General features: G+C 42.5%; 4 protein-coding genes across 5 annotated transcripts in view; 3 read left to right on the top strand and 1 right to left on the bottom strand.

Annotated features, from left to right (window-relative positions):
- Nucleotides 1-3,888: 3,888 nt before the first annotated feature.
- Nucleotides 3,889-13,232, bottom strand: amph (amphiphysin). Its single transcript, XM_008337478.3, has 22 exons — nt 13,089-13,232; nt 12,380-12,460; nt 12,177-12,231; nt 11,831-11,925; nt 11,648-11,743; nt 11,288-11,395; nt 11,100-11,185; nt 10,923-10,998; nt 10,776-10,858; nt 10,558-10,696; nt 8,897-9,016; nt 8,741-8,824; nt 8,303-8,332; nt 8,180-8,203; nt 7,616-7,813; nt 5,723-5,764; nt 5,388-5,498; nt 5,259-5,306; nt 5,099-5,155; nt 4,707-4,883; nt 4,492-4,593; nt 3,889-4,419 (listed from the first exon to the last, which is right to left on the bottom strand). The coding sequence occupies exons 1-22, from the start codon at nt 13,155-13,157 to the stop codon at nt 4,315-4,317; spliced, it is 1,986 nt and encodes a 661-aa protein (XP_008335700.1). The 5' UTR covers nt 13,158-13,232; the 3' UTR covers nt 3,889-4,314.
- Nucleotides 13,233-13,352: 120 nt separating this feature from the next.
- On the top strand, nt 13,353-16,973 carry LOC103398749 (inhibin beta A chain). Its single transcript, XM_074559979.1, is given in 4 exon segments — nt 13,353-14,646; nt 14,990-15,272; nt 15,274-15,438; nt 15,440-16,973. Coding segments are annotated over 4 exon segments (1,125 nt in total). The 5' UTR covers nt 13,353-14,276; the 3' UTR covers nt 15,747-16,973.
- Nucleotides 16,974-17,130: 157 nt separating this feature from the next.
- Nucleotides 17,131-18,501, top strand: mplkip (M-phase specific PLK1 interacting protein). Its single transcript, XM_008337477.3, has 2 exons — nt 17,131-17,571; nt 17,829-18,501. Exons 1-2 carry the CDS (start codon nt 17,284-17,286, stop codon nt 18,018-18,020), a joined length of 480 nt encoding a protein of 159 aa, XP_008335699.1. The 5' UTR covers nt 17,131-17,283; the 3' UTR covers nt 18,021-18,501.
- Nucleotides 18,502-18,628: 127 nt separating this feature from the next.
- The window catches only part of dnajc1 (DnaJ (Hsp40) homolog, subfamily C, member 1), a 3,381-nt gene continuing 3,019 nt past the window's right edge, over nt 18,629-18,990 (top strand). The window contains exon 1 of one of the 2 annotated variants that reach the window (XM_017030887.2): nt 18,629-18,900. In XM_017030887.2, coding sequence (XP_016886376.1) covers nt 18,763-18,900 — 138 coding nt within the window. In that variant the 5' untranslated portion in view covers nt 18,629-18,762. The remainder of the gene's footprint in view (nt 18,901-18,990) is intronic. The other variant, XM_008337476.3, reaches the window with a different exon arrangement.

Here is an 18,990-nt window from a genome sequence, read left to right as displayed (position 1 = left end):
TTTGTCCAAAGGAGGGCAGCAACAGCACACCAAAATGGAGTACGGCGACTCCAGTTACACACAGCAGAATGGAGTACGGCAGCTCCAGTTACAGTAAAATAATAAAGAAAAAGCAACAATTAAAATTATTTTTAAAAAAAGATGTTACAAAAAAAATACCATCTGACTACAGAGTACACGCAGCAATAAACAACAAATGAAGTCATGTTCAGGTTGGGGGGGGGGGGAGGAAGAAAAAAGGGAAGAATTTTCTTTCGCACTTTCGATGACTGTAAAACACAAATGAAAACACAAAAGCTGATGCTCTGTGTCCAACTGAAACAAAACCAAAGTAGCCAACAGGCTTCAGTTCAGGTCTGTAGGGGCACTACTGCTATCAGAACACAGCTAACTAGCTGCATTTGAGCCACCTCTTCAACATGAGGCACAGAGCAGCCTACTTCACTAAAAGAAGGCATTTCATTTGACCAAAACCAAACAAGCTAACAGCTAAAAGGCTTCACCTCAGGCCTGTAGGGGAACCACTGCTATCAGAACACAGCTAACTAGCTGCATCTGAGCCACCTCTTCAACATGAGGCACAGAGTGGCCTACTACACTGGATGAAAGCATTTCATTTGACCAAAACCAAACATGCTAACAGCTAAGAGGCTTCAGCTCAGGCCTGTACATGGACCCAACAGGAGTGGGGTCCTGACCACAAGGCCTAGCCTGCCACCTCACAACACCAAGACCACAATAACACAAATTAAAACAAAAACACAAAATTAACAAAACCAACAAAGTTAATAATTTACAACACCACAAATCAACATACAAACTCAAAGAAAAGAATGAGAATAGGGTTAGCATTAGCTTAACCAAAAATCTAATCAGGTCAAACAAAAGAAGAGGTTGGTCCAAACAGACAGAAAATGGAGTGAAGAGGACAAATCTAACAAATATAAGAACATAAGAGAAGAAGCAGTACATGACCTACCTGAACAAGCACAGACAACCTCACCAAGGAGCAGTTAGAGAGAGAACTGAGCCATTTGGAGGCCTTATATACTACACCTGGGTAAGGGGGAGGGGGTAAGTGATGAGCTGGGGGAGGGGCTAAGTGACGAGCTGGGGGAGGGGCTTAGGGATGAGCTGAGGAAACTAACTGAGATGTTTGTACAACCTTCACTACCCTAAGAACTAAAACATAGAATCTTATTCTGGGATGTGTAAAATGACAACAAGGACTTACTTTACTATGACTTTCATAATTAAAAATAATTTTAACTTTCAATAGACTTTCAAATAATTAAAATATAAAAGTAGCCAAAAGTGGCTTAAAGTTTAATTTTAGACACTAAAACATGTGACTACATTTAAATCATCTGTTCAGGATTTAAAACTACCAATTATTCATATATATATATATATATATATATATGTATAAATATATATATATATGGGGGGGTGTGGCTGTTTGAAGACTCATTAAAATGTGTCCACTAGATGGTAGCATTTGACCAAAACTACAGGGTCCATTTCAATGACCCAACTAAAATCAGACAGTTGAAATGACGGGAAGTAAAGATGTTTTACATCAATAAAAAAATGCACATGTCCGTTTGAAGATGACGTATTGAATATCTGTTTATTCCATGGCAGCATTTGAAACACAGAATAACTGACAATGTAGATGTGATTGACAACAGACCACTCCACCACCACCCCTTCCTCTATCTTCCATACACCAATCAGACCATGTACCTTGGTGTCAGTCTTCTAATCAGCAGAGACCCCAACCCAGAGGCCAATCAGGGCTCTCCAGGTCCCACTCCTCACATGCTACTTCAGGAGCGTTGGAAAATACGCTGTCATTCTCGACTCCAGCAGGTTTAACAACTGGACCCTGTCAGCGGTAGCACACTTTTCAAACAAAGAAGTCGGTATGTAATCAACCTAAGAAAGACTTGTTCAACTGAAGCCGTGAAATTTACTTCTAAATATCGAGTAAGTATGCATAAACATAAAGAACAGTCATGTTCAATTGGTTTTGACCTAATTATTTTGGACTTTTTCGTTAAATGTGCATGTCCTCCCACAGAGCGAGACCGAACACAGTTCTATTAAATTCAGTTGAAGTCACTGATGATCCATCGGTGACTTGAACTTCTGTCCTGAGCCATAATAACAGCGAGAGGCAGATCTATTTTCTTAAAAGGTTTTAATTTAGTGACTGCTGATCACGGACGTCGGTTCGTGGGTGCTGCGACCCGGAAACACCCAGAGAAGCGGCGTCTATGGTGCTGATAATGTGAGGTCGGGTCATTCAAACATTACATAGTTCGGCGATAGAAACTGGAAGAGGGAATGTCGACGGTTGCGAGAGGCAATATTCATAACAGCCTGCAGAGGGTGGAAATGTACAGCTAATATTATTGCAATATAATATTCTATATGCCATTATTTAGCAAGGCGTGCTTGAGCTATTACACGACGGAGTCTAAATCATTTGCCTATGTTTAAGAAGGTTAAATATGTTTATTTATTTACCAGAATGTGTTGTATTCAGAATATAGAACGAAATATACAATTACTTTATTTACTTTTTGTCCAAACCAAATATATATATATATACAAATATACTGTGTATATATATATATACAAATACCTATATATATTCATCTCTGAGCACTCACACATACAGTAAACACAGTGAGTTGACTGTAAGACATGACAATAGAAAGAAACAGATTCTTCTGTAGCCTCTCTAAGCTCGGTCCAGTCCGCAGATGTCAAAGGTCATAAAAATGTCTGTCTGTCCATGTCTGGTGTTTACCGAAACCTCAAACAACCATGCAAGCACGCAGCGTCGAGCTTAGCCACAAAACAGCTCAGCTGATTGGAAAAATGCAGGCCGCTACCCTCCGTCTTCGTGCAGCCAATCCAGCTAGAACCGTTGTATATCCGGAATTTCGTTGCCCCCCCCGCCCCCCACCCGTACAATGACAATAAAGGCTATTCTATTCGATTTTATTCTATTCTGTATCACAGAGGTAGACTGCAGGGGATCCGCCGACACACTCCACACAGCGTCCTTGTAGCCAACAAAACCCAATCCTCTCTATCAGTTGTCACCGCCAGTGTTGCAGAAAGCATAATGCGGGAGTTTACGGAGGAAAATGCGCGTGAAAAAGAAACTTTATCAGATCTACTGCCGTGTACAACACGTCTTTGTTGCACTCATCGATATTTCCAGCACAATACTTTCTGATGGTTCTGGAAATGTTACAATAATTTAACGATAGCACATAATTCCACAATTAATTATGGTATAGAGTAATGGTGACATCACTCATTCAGGCTGGTGAATATCCGGAATTGCGTGCCCCCCCCCGCCCCCCACCCGTACAATGACAATAAAGGCTATTCTATTCGATTTTATTCTATTCGATTTTATTCTATTCGATTTTATTCTATTCTGTATCACAGAGGTAGACTGCAGGGGATCCGCCGACACACTCCACACAGCGTCCTTGTAGCCAACAAAACCCAATCCTCTCTATCAGTTGTCACCGCCAGTGTTGCAGAAAGCATAATGCGGGAGTTTACGGAGGAAAATGCGCGTGAAAAAGAAACTTTATCAGATCTACTGCCGTGTACAACACGTCTTTGTTGCACTCATCGATATTTCCAGCACAATACTTTCTGATGGTTCTGGAAATGTTACAATAATTTAACGATAGCACATAATTCCACAATTAATTATGGTATAGAGTAATGGTGACATCACTCATTCAGGCTGGTGTCATTTAGGTTTGACCTTGATCAACTAACTGTTAACTAACTGTTAACTAACTAACTGTTAACTCTCCAGCAACAGGTCGATGAAAGAACATTGAACACTGATCTGCACTTCATTTATTTATTGGTGACAGTACTTTACATGTTTAGGCTTTACACACAAACCAAAATAAATAAATAAAATAAATATTAATTTCACAGCTACTGATCTTCAAATGAATATTTAGACTAATGAGTCTGTCCAGACTTAATCACCACACACACACACTAACAACACTTCACTGGAGCAGTCACAATGAAAATCTAGGACAACGTTTACACCTAAACACTTGAACTCTATTCCTGTTTCAGGAGGAAGAGGGGGGACAGGAGGAAGAGGAGGGACAGAACAACTATTTATTATGGAATCTGTTTGAGGAGTAAAAATCAAATAAAGTTGGAATATACACTCAGTCAAAACCACCTGGACTAGACTGTAACTGTGACCAGTAGATGGTTAACATGCAGAGGTGAGAGGAGAGGAAAGGAGTTTTACTCTAAACGACGAACGTAGGTGTCTGGGAAGAGTCCTCTCTGAGAAGCCGTCCCCAGTGTCATCCAATCACTTTCCTTTATTCCTGTCAGCCAACCAGCTTCCTGTAAACCAGCCCATGGTTACAGTACCATCAACAGCGCAGGGGTTTCTTTCCTCTGTTCTGACGTTCTTACCAGGTCTTCTACTGAAGCTGTAGGAACCACCAGAACCACCTCACCTCTTTTCAGCTCCAGCTCGTCCGAATTTGCAGCTTCAAAGTCATGCATCGTCTCCACCTATAGGAGAAACTTTGTTACGACATCCTCAGGCACTTGAGCTTCATCAGCAGCAGGTTTGAGTTCAAGACCATTTTCTCTCATGCCGTGTTCTGGATTTCTTTGGTTCTCACCCTAAAGAGGAAGTCATCAGGAAGTCCAGATGGACTCACGTCACTGACGTTCTGGTTCTGACCAAGGACTCCGTTGTCACCGATACCAGAAGGGGACATGATGTCAGCGTCACGATCGTCATCACCCTCGTTACTGGAGGCAGGTTCGATGACCACAGATGGAATCGACATGATCTCCTTAGAAACAGAACAATTATTGATGACTGACTGATTATGAATTATTGTATATTGAATGATCTCTGATTATTGATGTAATTTGACATCATATTTATTAGGGTTTGGTTTTTTAATCTTAATATAATTATTACATCTTTTTTTACACATTTTAAATTGTAGTCTGTGTTTCTGACCATTGTTTGTCTTTTTTTATTAACTCGTGTTTGTAACTAAACTGTAAAAATAGTTACTGCTGCAGTTTCACTGCTGTTTGATTCTCCTCTGTCAGAAACCTGCAAAGAAAAGAACATTTAGACAATGCTAACGGACAAAGTAATTAACAACTATCTATAATATATTAACAACTATCTATAATATATAGATGCAACTACACACCTCAGTGTGCTGCTGCTGCTGCTCCAAGTTTACAGCTTCATCTGTTGACTTTAAATAAAACAAACACACATCACGTTTTTATTAATCACTGAATCAACAAGGAAGAGTGAGGATGAAGATTCCACTCACTTCAGGTTCTTTCTCTTTTGGAGCCTCTGAAGATTCTGCTGGATGTTCTTCAACAGCAGGGGGCGTAATAGCTTGGTCTATGTCCTCGGTGGTCCTTGGCTGTTCTGAAGCCTTCAATGATCAATTGTTAACATTAGTCTCTTGCTTTTTTAAAATGTTGCTTGTTTCTCTGTCTTTGTATCATTTACAGCCTGAACCAAAACCAGTTAGCGAAACCCTGATCTCAGGATTACCGAAACCCTTGTTTCCAACATGGAGGACCGCATTGAGTCACATGCTTCAGATTTTAGCTCAAGGTCAAATACAACCTGCTGAATAATGAAGAACAAACTCACCCTTTGATCAAAGTCTGCAAATGATGACTGAACAGAGGCATCCTGCAAAGACACATGGTGAGTTGGGGGGTGGGAGGGGGCACCAAGACAAAGATGAAGAAGGTCATAGAACTGAACCCCAGGAACTTCTGACAAACAGAGTCACTAAGCCTGTGAGTGGAGGTTCAGCTCTTCTACCACACAGGGAACTTGGTGAATACTACACACTGAATACTCTACTGCAGTGGTCCCCAACCCATCGGCCGCAGATCGGCACCAGTTCGTGGGCCAATTGGTGCCGGGCCGCACATAAAGAATTCATAACTTACATTATTTCCCTTTTATTCATTATCTAATTCTGAACGATGTTTTATTTTGAAAAGTGACCGGATTCTCTCCTGCCTCATCTGAGACAAGATTCTTGACTCGGTCACGTGTCTTACCAACATCCACTACCTTCTTAGAAGGTTCTGCTCTGGCCACTAACACCTAATACATTACAGCTACATTGACCCCCTAACCCGAGCTAGATAAATAAAATGAATGAGAAGAAGAGCCTCCGTCTTCAAAGAAGAAGAAAGCTGCATTTAACAGACAATTCCAGGAGTCTTACTGGAAATCTGGAGTTATTACCACAGGTTGTTCCCACGCACGGAGCCCGCATTGCATTATACGTGGCGAGCAGTCCTCTGATGAGGCGATGAAGCCTTCAAAACTGCTCCACCACCTGGAGAACAATCGTTCTGCATTAAAAGACAAACGCAATGGTACGAGGACGCTGCTAACAAAGTTGACTACACAGCGGATTAACGCTAATTATTATATGTAGTGCCAGAAAATACCAGTTTTTATGTCTGCCAATTCATTTATTTAAAGGCCGGTCAGTGAAAAAACGTTCAGACATTTTACCGATCCGTGGCGCAAAAATTGGAGACCACTGTTCTACTGCACTGCACATGCTCGGTCAGCAATGTCTAACCTCATGGGAGCAGAGGGGCACGACTGGTTCTGTTCTTGGGTAGACCCAAGAGGAAGTACCTTGTCTTTTTCGAGTTCTTGGAACAATTTTTCAAGTCTCTGGTTCACAGCTTCCTCTCCATAAATCTTGGAGTTTCCTGGAAAATGTCTGTCTGTACTTTCATCTGCTCCTCTGCACCAGGTTCCAAAGAAGGCAGGAACTTCAGTCCCTAAAGAAGCTGCTGAGAAAGCTGTGTCTGAATCCCAACCAGCCCAATTACCTGGGACTGGACCCTCACCTGCTCCTGATGTCTGCACAAATTGATCCAAACCAAACCTGTGGCCCTGGGCCACAGATTGTGACAAGTCTGAATGAAAGTTTGCTCCCTGTTTTTTCACCAAATCAAACGCACCTTCTCTATGTGTTTCAGAAAAAAGATCAAAATCAAACACACCTTCTCCCTGTGTGTCAGAAAAAGGATCAGAATCAAACGCACCTTCTCCCTGTGTTTCAGAAAAAGGATCAGAATCAAACGCACCTTCTCTCTGTGTTTTGGCCAAGTTCTTTTCTCCACTCACTCCAGTCTCAGGATATTTTTCATCTGAATCACTAACTCCAGCCCCCCGCCCGTCAAATGACACTTCCTCATCTGCACTTTCCCATCCCCCAACCAGAAATCCATCTGCTGACTCAGCTGTCTCATACTCAGACCCAGAAGCATCTGGAGACCTAGACCTGGTCTTCTCACCTAATTGGCTGGTAACAATGACTCCTGGTGTGGATGTCCTGTAGTTCTGCAGCACTGACCCTGAACTTGGACCAGTTACTGACACGGAACCAAATTCTAAAGCCAAACATGAGCTTGACTCTGCTCCGACACTCGATACTGTCTTTTTCTCATCTTCAACTCCGTCTGGAGCAGGATGACGGCTGAAGGTCTGCTCAAACTTTCTAACCTCATCTCCATCAGCTTTATCGTCTTCATCTTCCTGAGGGGCTGAGGTAGTGTCTCCAGCAGAATGAGAGCTGTCGGCCTGGGACCAGTCTTGTGGGGTAGCAGCAGTGGGAGGGGCTTCGGGGGTTGAGGATTCACCGTTTGTTGCCATGGAACTGAAGTCAGCAGACCAGTCAGCAACAAAGCTGCCATCTGTTGCCTGTTGGAGACAGGAGTGAAGAAGGAGCGATGGTTTTAGGATGTTTCATGTTGGGGTGTACATACATTTTTGGCTTGGGAGGTCAATTTCAACTATACAATGATAACATTAAATATATTTACCCGTACAAAGTGAATATAATATACACCATATGTTGAGGAACAGTGGCACGGCACTGTATAATCACTGTAGATATATCTATCTTGATTTTGATCCTGCGGGACTCTTTCTGCGATCCATTTGTAAACCACGCCTGGTCTTATACATATAAATATTGGTCTTGATGTTTACATTAAATAGTTAGTGGGTTACAGTTCTAGTTTTATGTAACATTGTGATGTCATAGTGATGTTAGTAAATACTTACAGGCTGTGATACTTGACAGTTTGCCTGAACAAAAAATTAGGGAAAAAATTAAATCAGTTATATTTAGTCATTTCATTTAAATAAAGAATGTGTGAATATGAGCTGATCAAACACGTTACCGACCGACCACATCACGTCCCAGGGAACTGCTGTCTGAAAGGAGCACAACAAGGTTTGAGTCTGATCAGTTCTTGGTTCTGTGTGGGTGTGACAGATGTCACAGTGCTGATGTGGACAATACTGACTACACTGAGCAGTGTATTAATCACAGTCATGAGTGCAGCCATAAACAAAATAAACTGTCATTTTTCATAACTTTGGATGTTTGTGTGAAGTTATCATGTTATGTGTTGACCTTAAAAAATTTTTTTTGTGTTTTAAAAACTAAATAAATTCTTAAGACTGAAGCTTCACTGATTCAGCTCCACTTCCTGTTTCCCTTACCCGTCATCAGCTGATCATCTCAGTCAGTGAAGGTTTGTTGTTGCAATCTCCAACATTTTAGTGTTGTCAGCCTGTTAGCATGTTAGTGCATTAGCATTTTACTGACAGATGCTATACCTGAGGAATGGGTGAAACACTTTCGTCAGGCTGGAAGTCATCAAAGTCCAGGTCCAACAGAGACTCTCCGGGTCGTTCATTAGGCTTAGTTAATCAATAAAAAGACGTCATTCAGTGTTCATAAAACAAACAGAGCAACAGTCACTCTTTACTGACCTGCGATGGTGACGGTGCGGGTAAAAACTCGCCTCCAAACAAATCGATGATCTGCTCTTCAGCCACTTCCTTGGTGGGCGTGACCTTTGGAGGTGGGGGCACAGGCGGACCCTTTTTAAACTGATGACATCACAATAGAGCTTTAGGTTATATATTTTAAAAACATTGGTCTAAATTACTATATTATTTTATCTGAATGTACACATGCTAATGCTAAGTATTTACATGTGCTTCTATATAATAGTGAAAAGTAGACAAATGATCATGTGACCAACAGCAGGATAATTATGAGTTCTCTTTGACTGATGTTTATTTCTACTGTAGCTACAGGGAATGGAATGTGTGTAAAGACTGGTCTTCTACTGATCTCTACTGTCTTCAACTTACATCTACTGACATCTACTGACATCTAAAGTCCTCTACTAACCTCTATTGTCTTCTTCTGTCTTCTACTGTCTTCTACCGTCTTCTACTGACATCTACAGTCCTCTACTGACATCTAATGACCTCTACTGACATCTACTGACCTCCACTGACATCTACTGTCTTCTACTGACATCTTCTGTCTTCTACTGACATCTACAGTCCTCTACTGACATCTACTGACCTCTACTGACATCTACTGTCTTTTACTGTCTTCTACTGACATATACTGTCTTCTACTGTCTTCTACCGTCTTTTACTGACATCTACAGTCCTCTACTGACATCTACTGACCTCTACTGACATCGACTGGCCTCTACTGTCTTTTACTGTCTTCTACTGACATATACTGTCTTCTACTGTCTTCTACCGTCTTTTACTGACATCTACAGTCCTCTACTGACATCTAATGACCTCTACTGACATCTACTGACCTCTACTGTCTTCTACTGACCTCTACGGACATCTACGGACCTCTACTGTCTTTTACTGTCTTCTACTGACCTCTACTGACATCGACTGGCCTCTACTGTCTTTTACTGTCTTCTACTGACATATACTGTCTTCTACTGTCTTCTACCGTCTTCTTCTGACATCTACTGTCTTTTACTGACATCTACTGTCTTTTACTGTCTTCTACTGACATCTTCTGTCTTCTACTGACATCTTCTGTCTTCTTCTGACATCTACTGTCTTTTACTGACATCTACTGTCTTTTAGTGTCTTCTACTGACATCTACAGTCCTCTACTGACATCTAATGACCTCTACTGACATCTACTGTCTTCTACTGACATCTACTGTCGTCTACTGACATCTACTGTCTTTTACTGTCTTTTACTGACATCTACTGTTCTTCTACTGACCTCTACTGACATCTACTGTCTTCTACTGTCCTGTCCTGTGTTCTGTGTGAACCAGTCATTTACAAACATATGTTTGTTCAACGACAAACATGGGTTAACAGTTGAGATGTGTGGTCACATGACCTTCAGATCTTGTGACCCAAAGGTCATGTTCAACAGTAGTAATGAATCTGCTTCTATTATGTTCTTTGTTTGACAACACAACACAAAGATTTTGTGACAAAGTCTTTTCACTCACCAAAGGTTCAAAGGTCATGAGAAGTTTGAAAAACAAAAACACTAAATTATTATTATCAAAAACACTTATCAATCACAGTTTGAGTTTGAGTCAAATGTGGGCAGCTGGGGTCAGAAGGGGACAAGGGGGGTGTACCTGGGTTGGAGATTTGGGCCGTGGTGGTCCAGGTGAAACAGGGCGGAGCGTGTGGTTGGAGCTGGTGTCGGGACTCTCAGGTGGACTCATATCTTCTGGAGGTGACGGGGTTCTGGCGAGTCGTAGTGGCCCTGAGTCACTAAACAACATGAATGAGAAGAATGTCAGCAGAGGACCACAGGGTCGCTAGTCTGCTGTGTGGCCCAGCTGGTACTGACCTAGGAGCTCCTTGGATGGTAAACATTTTATCGGAATGCTGCTCGCCCAGTTGCGTCATAACCTCGTACAGTTGCTTGCAAACCTGCCACAGATGATGTCAGTACATGAGGTCTATGAGATCACTGCTTGATTAAAAAGATACTCACTAGAGAAATTTCTCGATGAAACTTTGTCTCCAGACTTGTCACACTCTTGAAGGTGCCGATGTAAAATCCAACACGACTGTTAAAAAACAAAGGAAAAAACATGGGTAAGCTGAGCCTTGATTAGTGTGGCCTGAAGTCCATGCTCTTTGATTTGTCAGCTCCTGGGGCGTGTCTGACCTGTCCCAGAGTGAAGGCAGTTCATCCTGAAGACCCACATCTAGCTCATCAAACACTCTCTGAGCCTTCTTCAGTTCTTCCTCTGCCTACAAACAGAGTCAAACTTTTTACCTGCTGGAGGCTCTTGTCTGGTTTACAGCCAGTCCAGAACAGGATCGCGTTGGTGACTTTTCTTAGACTTGACTCACCTTCATCATCTTCCTGTCGTTCTTCATTCCAGCGGCCTGCAGAGTTTCCAGGTGATGTCGAGCGCTGTCATAATCAATCAGTTTGCGACTTCTCTTTGCCACGCGAGTCTGAAAGATCAAAGGTTTTCACTGCCAAACGTTCAATCATTCATCTCAGCCTCAACATCGCACACAGACAGAGAATGAGCGATTTGAAAATGACCGACGTGAAAATTTCCAGTACTAACCACAGATGTAAGCGTTGCTATGGTTGCTGTCTTAAACATTCCTTGAAAATAATTTCTGTGTAAAAGTGTGTATTATACAAATGATGTGGTTTTAGAGCAGGGAGAAGGTCAATGGTCCGAGGTTCTCTCTTACCTTCAGGTCGGGGAAATGCTGCAGATACTCATCAAGATTCAACAGTGTCGAATCCACTAGTTTGTTATGAAAGTCTTCCCAGAATGCATCACAGTCCTGCAGAAAACACTGATAATGTGAGCCAGGAATCATGGAATTATTTGTCTCAAACAGAGGGTCACATGACCCTGTAATGACTCTGACCTTCCCAATGCTCATCACTTCCTCCTGTCCAAACCAGTCTGGTTCATAGACTTCGTGTAGAGACTTGGTCAGGTTTATGGAGGCCTGCTGCATTCCTGTGGGGATCAGAACCAACTGGCAATGAGTTCCCTTACCAGGTGTCACAGATGTGCACAAGACACCATGTAGCTGAGACACCATGTAGCCTGATTAACACCAATCTTGTTCTGCCCCACTGTTGTACAAGTTTATCTCTGTTAACATCTGTCTCTGTCCTAATCTAATCCAATGTTTAATTAAACACAAACACACACACCATGCCAATCCACGTTAGGGTTAGCTGAGTCTGAGCAGACAAGTTATTCACCTTTAATTGCAGTTAAGTAAGATTTCATTTCCCTCTGGAGCCGAGAGCCTTCAGTCTGAAACACAGAAGAAGAAATCAACATCTCGGGTTGTGTTGTTGTCATTGTTGTTACATTGTAACATTTTTGTACGTCATGTTTGTTGCTGTGTCAGTGATTAAGACTCGGAAAAAACCCTGTGACCTGTGACCTAGTGTGGACTCACTTCCTGCCTCCTGAAGTTCAGAACCACTTGTTCAAACTGTTCGTCTTTGGTCTCATCAGCTTTTCCCAGTTTCTGCAATACCTGAGGAGAAACAGAGCAGAACCATTTTCAGCTCCACGGAAGGTTCAGTGCATCAGGGATATAGACAGCTCATCCCATCAGAACCCTGTCAGCACCAGAACACTGAGATCATCAGAACCAGGAACCATTTTAGAGCCACAGAACATCCAGACTCTAGGCTAAGATCAGATTTGTCACCAACACAGGAGCCAATCATTTCAGAACTGGAGTTCAGACCAGCAAACTGTTTCAGTACCATAGACAGTTCTATCAGACCGACTAACATTGTTCAGTACCTTGGACAATTCTTGTTCATTGCGAGTTTTAGGATTCAGCTTTAGCCTTCATCCTTGATAATGTTGAGAGTGACGTAAGAAAAACGCCATCTAACCCTTACTGACAGTCTGTCGTTGCACAGATGACGTAATCATTCGGCCAATAGGCAATGACCTTTAATAACCTGGCTGATCGTTTAATCACAAACTCAATGTAAATCACTCTATAAAAAAGAGCAGAAAAAAACGAAGGCTTGAAGACGTTTTTTTCTGCCTCGTTCTTTCATACACAACCTTCTAATACTCTCGTCATCTGCTGCTCACGTTCTCCACGTCACTGCCAGTTCTCCTAATCTCCAGCCTTCACCTCTTACCTTCTCTTGTGCTCGATTCAAACGTTTCTGGACGTTTTTTGCGAAAATTCCCGTTTTAATCTCCGCCATATCGACTGCAGAGGAGAGAGATTAACGAAATGAGCGACCGACGGTGGAGGATTGTGCGCGTGCGCGTGTTAGAGGCGGGGCCTAAACGCTCGCTCCACAGTTCTGCTACAGCACTAATTTATGCAGTGGGATGCGTTGAAGGAATTATCCCAATAGGTAGAGTTGTTCGACCTCGAATAGTTTATGACATAAACATAGACACAATTTTGCACAAACACTGCATTGACTTAACATTGGCTGTGATTGCGTTCACATCGCCGCCATATTGGTAGGGTTATTCCTCGATCAAACATTAGAGAAATGTCTCTAAAATGCAGGGCTGCTACTGTTGAAGAAGACATTTGACTGTCTTCATATTTGTTCATCAGCTGTTTATGTTTCCATGTTGGAAAATTCTTAATGCAGCCTCCACACAAAGAACAAGGGTCTACCATGGTGATATTTATTTTGGAGCATTCACCTTTGTTGAGTTGAAGCCGTAATTATTGTTCTATCACTGTGCTAAAAGAAAAATAGTTCCATACACTTGTTAGGCTGTGTCATGTGACAGTAAGAGTGAGGTAAGTGGAACGATGAAGATAGAAGGAGCAGAGGAGGTGTGGATGGAGGGGTAAAAATACTGAGGGCCAAACATCTAGGGGTGAAGAAAAGGTCGAAGCCAGAGGGGAATGGATGACGATGAGTGTCAGGAGTGAAGTGTAAGAGAAAAACAGGAGGTGGAGGAGATGAGGGCCTTGTATATGTGTGTGTGTGTGAGTGAGTGTGTTTCTGGTATTCGCATTGGGGTGCTGTAGAGACTTTTCCAGAGCTCTACTTCAGGGTTAGGGTCAGATTAGGGTTAGTGTTGAGACCAGGTGTATCTTTGTATAATTAAGGGTTTGTGTTTGGGGCTAGAGAACACATCATGCTAGATCACACAAAATGTGTGTGTGTGTGTGTGTGTGTGTATAAACCTGTGGGAGGAGTTAAACAGAGAAGTAGAGCAACACAACATTCAGATGAACCCAAAGGAGAAGCAGAGATCTCCTCTCTGTGACCAACTCCGTGTGGAATGCTAATAAAATTCTTCTAAATCTCCTGGAACCTTTGAGCAGCTGCAGCGCCTCACACTGGTCCATTATGTCTTGTCTTCTCTTTGGCCTGATTCTCATTCTTCTCACTGATGCCTCACTGACAACGTCTCCTTCTCCTCAAGTGGACTGTCCCTCCTGTGTTCTGATAGAGACCAACTGGACCCACTCATCCCTGTCAGACCAGAGCCACCTGGTGGAGATTATTAAACAGCACATCCTCAACATGCTGCATTTGAAGGCTCGACCCAACCTGACAAGACCAGTCCCACGCATCGCATTGCTCAATGCTGTTAATAAGTTGCGTACAGGTCACATGGCTGGGGACGATAACGTAGAGATCCTTGAACAGAGTAGAGTTGCCACTGGGTCAGAACCTGCTGGACCACAGGCTGAGATAATCAGCTTTGCAGAACCAGGTGAGTTTGGCCCTGACGTCAAAGTGGTTTTGATCCTATTGGTTTACAAACCAATGACATGATTAATCGTGTGACCAATAACATAAGCTATAAAAGTAATTGCATGTAGACCATTCCATTGGTTCCTCTGTGTGACCTCACAATGTGTCACACATTTAATGGTTGAGGTCTGATCTGTAAATAACAGTTATTGAGCATAAACATGGAGTGGTGAACACTAGGGAGCGGGGGCCATTTCTGACCCAAAGTCTTTTCTCTATTTTATTCCAAAAAAGAAACAACGCAGCCGCTTAATGAAGGACAGGGGTCGTAGGTCATGCTCATTATTGAATTGTCTCCCCAGGTGGTTCTGCAGACACAGTGACCTTTGACCTCTGGCAAAATGGCAGTACGACAGTGGAGAAGGCGAAGGTCTGGATCTTTATGAAGACAAATGAAGGGAAAAGATTGAAGGCCAGAGTGATGCTGCAGCTGCTGTGGCAGTTCCTCCATGAAGAGGAAGAGGAGGCCATGCTTCAGGAGATGGTGGATACACATGGTAGTGGCTGGCACGCCTTCACCGTCACTCGTGTCCTCCAGACTCTGCTGGACACCAGGATGCACTCTGTGAGGCTACGTGTTTCCTGTCTGCTATGAGGCTGGAGTATGGCCCATCCTGATGCCCCCAGGTGAGCCTGCCATAAGAGCTGAAGACACCCAGCGACCTTTTCTCATGGTGGCTCTGCGGGCTCAGGAGGCAGAAGAGCAGAGGCGAATGAAACGAGGTTTGGAATGTGACGGAAAAATAAACCTGTTTTTATGTGAATTTCAGAGAGATCGGCTGGAACGACTGGATTATTGCTCCATCAGGTTACCATGCCAACTTCTGTGAGGGTGACTGTCCCATCCAGCTGACTGGCCACAGCCAATCATCTCTTTCATTTCACACTGCCATCATCAACCATTATCGACTGGGAGCCAGAGGTCCATTGGAAAACGTGCGTTCCTGCTGCGTGCCAACACGTTTCCGCGCCGTCTCCATGCTTTACTATGACAAAGAGCAGAAAATTGTTAAAAAAGACATAAAAAACATGGTGGTAGATGAGTGTGGTTGCTCATGACCTGGACCACCAACCCTGGTTTTGACACTGCTAACATCAGTGTTTACAACAAAATATTCGCACATCACAACAAAGAGAACCATTATTGAAGGATGGCAGAGCCAGAAACGTCTTCTCTTTTTTTGTTAGTTAAGTTTGGAAGAGGAGGGATTTGAAAGAAATGGATGAACAACAATAACAATATCTATTCCTTTTGTTTTGGTGCTGCATATTTGAGGGATTGATAAAGTTTTTTCTATGTATCTAATGATTTGGGCAGAGAAACAAATAGAAATTGCTCTTGGTATAGGGAAGATTTATTTTTAAACATTCATTTTAAAAAACAACTTTATTTACTGACCCAACACAGAAGTATGAAGTGAGTGGTGAATGATCTGAAATGAACTTGAGTTCATTTGAGCTCAGAGTTTATTAAAGGTTTAATCAGAGAGTTGACAGAAATTTCTTAAACAAACAGTCTCAGTTCGTTCACCTTCACATCAGCGGAAATGATCTGCTACAGCACGTCATGTTTGGTCACAGACACCAGAGCCCGCAGGTTTGAAGATCAACAGTTCACCTGATTATGGCAAGCCATCTGAACATTTTAACGTTAGGCTGGATATGGATTGCAGATATCTTTAACTCTAACACTAAAGTCAAAAACATTGTCAATATGCTTTGTCAAAAAGAAAATGTTAGCTATCCACAATGACATTCTTCTTAGGGCAAATGATGCCACCTTTGGCCTTCATTTGTATGGGTTTCATAATTACAGATATTCACAGCGTAAGTTACAGATATCTGCAACTGAAGTATAGATATCTGTAATTCTGGTCTAATCTACAATTTGATTCTGACTAGTCATAACTCAAGTTCAAGATATCTTTTTAACTCCTCAATTCAAGAAATCTACATTTCTACTTCTTTACAGATATCTTAAATTACAATTTGACTAGTCAACATTATGTTGTCAATATCTCTACCTGGGATAGAGTTTGGGATAGTCATAATTTAGTTGTACATATCTCTTATCAACTTTAGTGTTGTGTGTGTATGTGGCAAGCCGTTTTAACAACCCGTTATCTGTAATTGTTTTGTCAAAACTGCAGATAGTATCTGTCGTTTCGTGTAAAATGACGTCACAGATATCTTAAATGACAATTCCCGCTATCCAAAATGAAATTACGCCCAGTCGGAAAGACGTTGTTGACATCAACATGGTCAATTCCTGAAAAACTTAAAACTTAGCGTTTAATTATTAAAACGGCTAGCCATACGCACACGCTATCACAACTGGGTGTGTATTTGTGATGGCGTCTATGGGGGACTACTATCTTCATTGCGTTACACGCTCACGTATACTGTCTCTCACATGTCCACTACTACCCGTGGCCGTTAGGTTGCGCTATCATCTTCAGGAGGGCGTAATGGGTGGTGCGTATTTCCGGATCCGGTCACAGTTTGTTGTTTTGTAGTGAAGGGATTTAGACTGAAACTCAAATTCAGGACCGGGATCAGGATCAGACACGTACCGGCACCGGCGTTTTCTCTAGTTATGTACCGAGCTCCAATAAGACCACAGCGGAGCCCCGGAGGTCCACCTACGCCTGGAAGGTTTCCGCCACCGAGTTCCAGCTGGTCTCCCGGAGTTCCTTTCCCATACAGAGGCTCTGGGAATAGAGGCCAGTCACCGGTCTACTCCCCGCGATCCAACCAAAGATCCTGGGATGGATCTCCGGCCCGATTCAGCGGATCCCGAGGATTCGGTGTGTCGCCGCGATACCGATGGGGTGGTTTCAGAGGGCCTCGGTCCTTCAGTCCCGGTTCATCTCCAAAGTTTCAGGTGACATAAATAAAAACTTCCAGGTTAAAACGTGGAGAATATTTGCCTTCATTGAATATCTCTCTCTCTCTCTCTCTCTAAAAGATGTACTGTATATTTATTGATAACATTGGCAGTGGTGATGGAGGTAGTGATGTGTGTGTGCATATATATGTATATACTGTATATGTATATATATATGTACATATATACACACACATTATATATATATATGTATATATATATATATATATATATATTGTTTTGTTTTGTTTTAGGTGCAGTCTTCAGATCCTTCCATAGAAAAATACTTCAGTCCATCGATGTTGAAGGATCCGTGGGCAGAGCTTCAGCCAGTCAGACCCACAGATATCACAAGGGAAACAGCACACCATGTGACAAGAAATGATTTAAAGACAACACCAACAACTTCATGTCCAGGTGTCAGCTCTACAAATAGTAACTTCTGACCTATGTAAGTTTGAAGGTCAAAGGAGCAACAGGGATCTGGACATCTGTGAGCTTGCTCGGATATGTGGATCTCCGCAACAACCATATGGGCTCAAATCCTGAGTTTCAGCCGTAGATAGAGAACAAATGCCTCATCTGTCGCCCCCAGTGGTTCTACATAAAAAGAGCAGGAGAAACGGATGTAAATTTGTGTCCAAAACCTCTTCTGGTTCATTTGAGGGGAGGTTCCCAGGTTGGTGTGTTTGTTCAACCTACAACAACCCACTACTACTGCCCTAAAATTTGTGATCGTGATTTAAAAAAAACAGATTGCTCACTTTATGATGATTGTCTCTTTAACACATAAGCTCCGCCCCTTTACGTTTATGCTTCAGATCACACAGGAGCAGTGACTTCGGTTGTGGAGTTTTTTAGAAACATTTTAATTAAATGTTTTTAGCATTTTTTAAATGTCTCATTTAATAAAGATTTTAAACGAAACTGTGTGTCTTTTACTGTATAATAACAAATTACAGCGTTTCTATTTAACTTAGTGAATCATTTATTATGCATTTCTGAACAATATCCTTATCGCTGTGACTTTCTCCTTCCTTTGGGAGGCAGTGTTGCAGCATCTTCATGTTCCGCTGAAGAATGAATGTGGCGGAAGTGCTGTCTCGTGTTTCCGGTGTGGATGTGTGACTATAGTGTTCTGGTGGTGTTATTTTACTCCCGGGTGCTGCGCCGTTCTGGTTGTCGGAGATGGGACTCTTTGCGGCTCCGGTTCTGTATCTGCTGGTGGCTGCAGTTCCACCTCTAACGGCCTGGGAGGACCTGGAGCTGTTGGACCTGGTGGAGGAAATACCCCAAAACTTCTACGACTTCCTGTCCGTTGAGCAGGTAGGTGCTAACGAATGAACGTCTCCATGGTAACCACGCGGTGCCACGCGCACATTGAGCCCAGATGAGGTACTGGTTTGCGATTCTTTT

Source organism: Cynoglossus semilaevis, unplaced genomic scaffold (assembly GCF_000523025.1).
Source record: "Cynoglossus semilaevis isolate Cse_v1.0 unplaced genomic scaffold, Cse_v1.0 scaffold992, whole genome shotgun sequence".
Classification (NCBI taxonomy): Eukaryota; Metazoa; Chordata; class Actinopteri; order Pleuronectiformes; family Cynoglossidae; genus Cynoglossus; species Cynoglossus semilaevis.
This window is presented reverse-complemented; position numbering and strand designations above follow the sequence as displayed.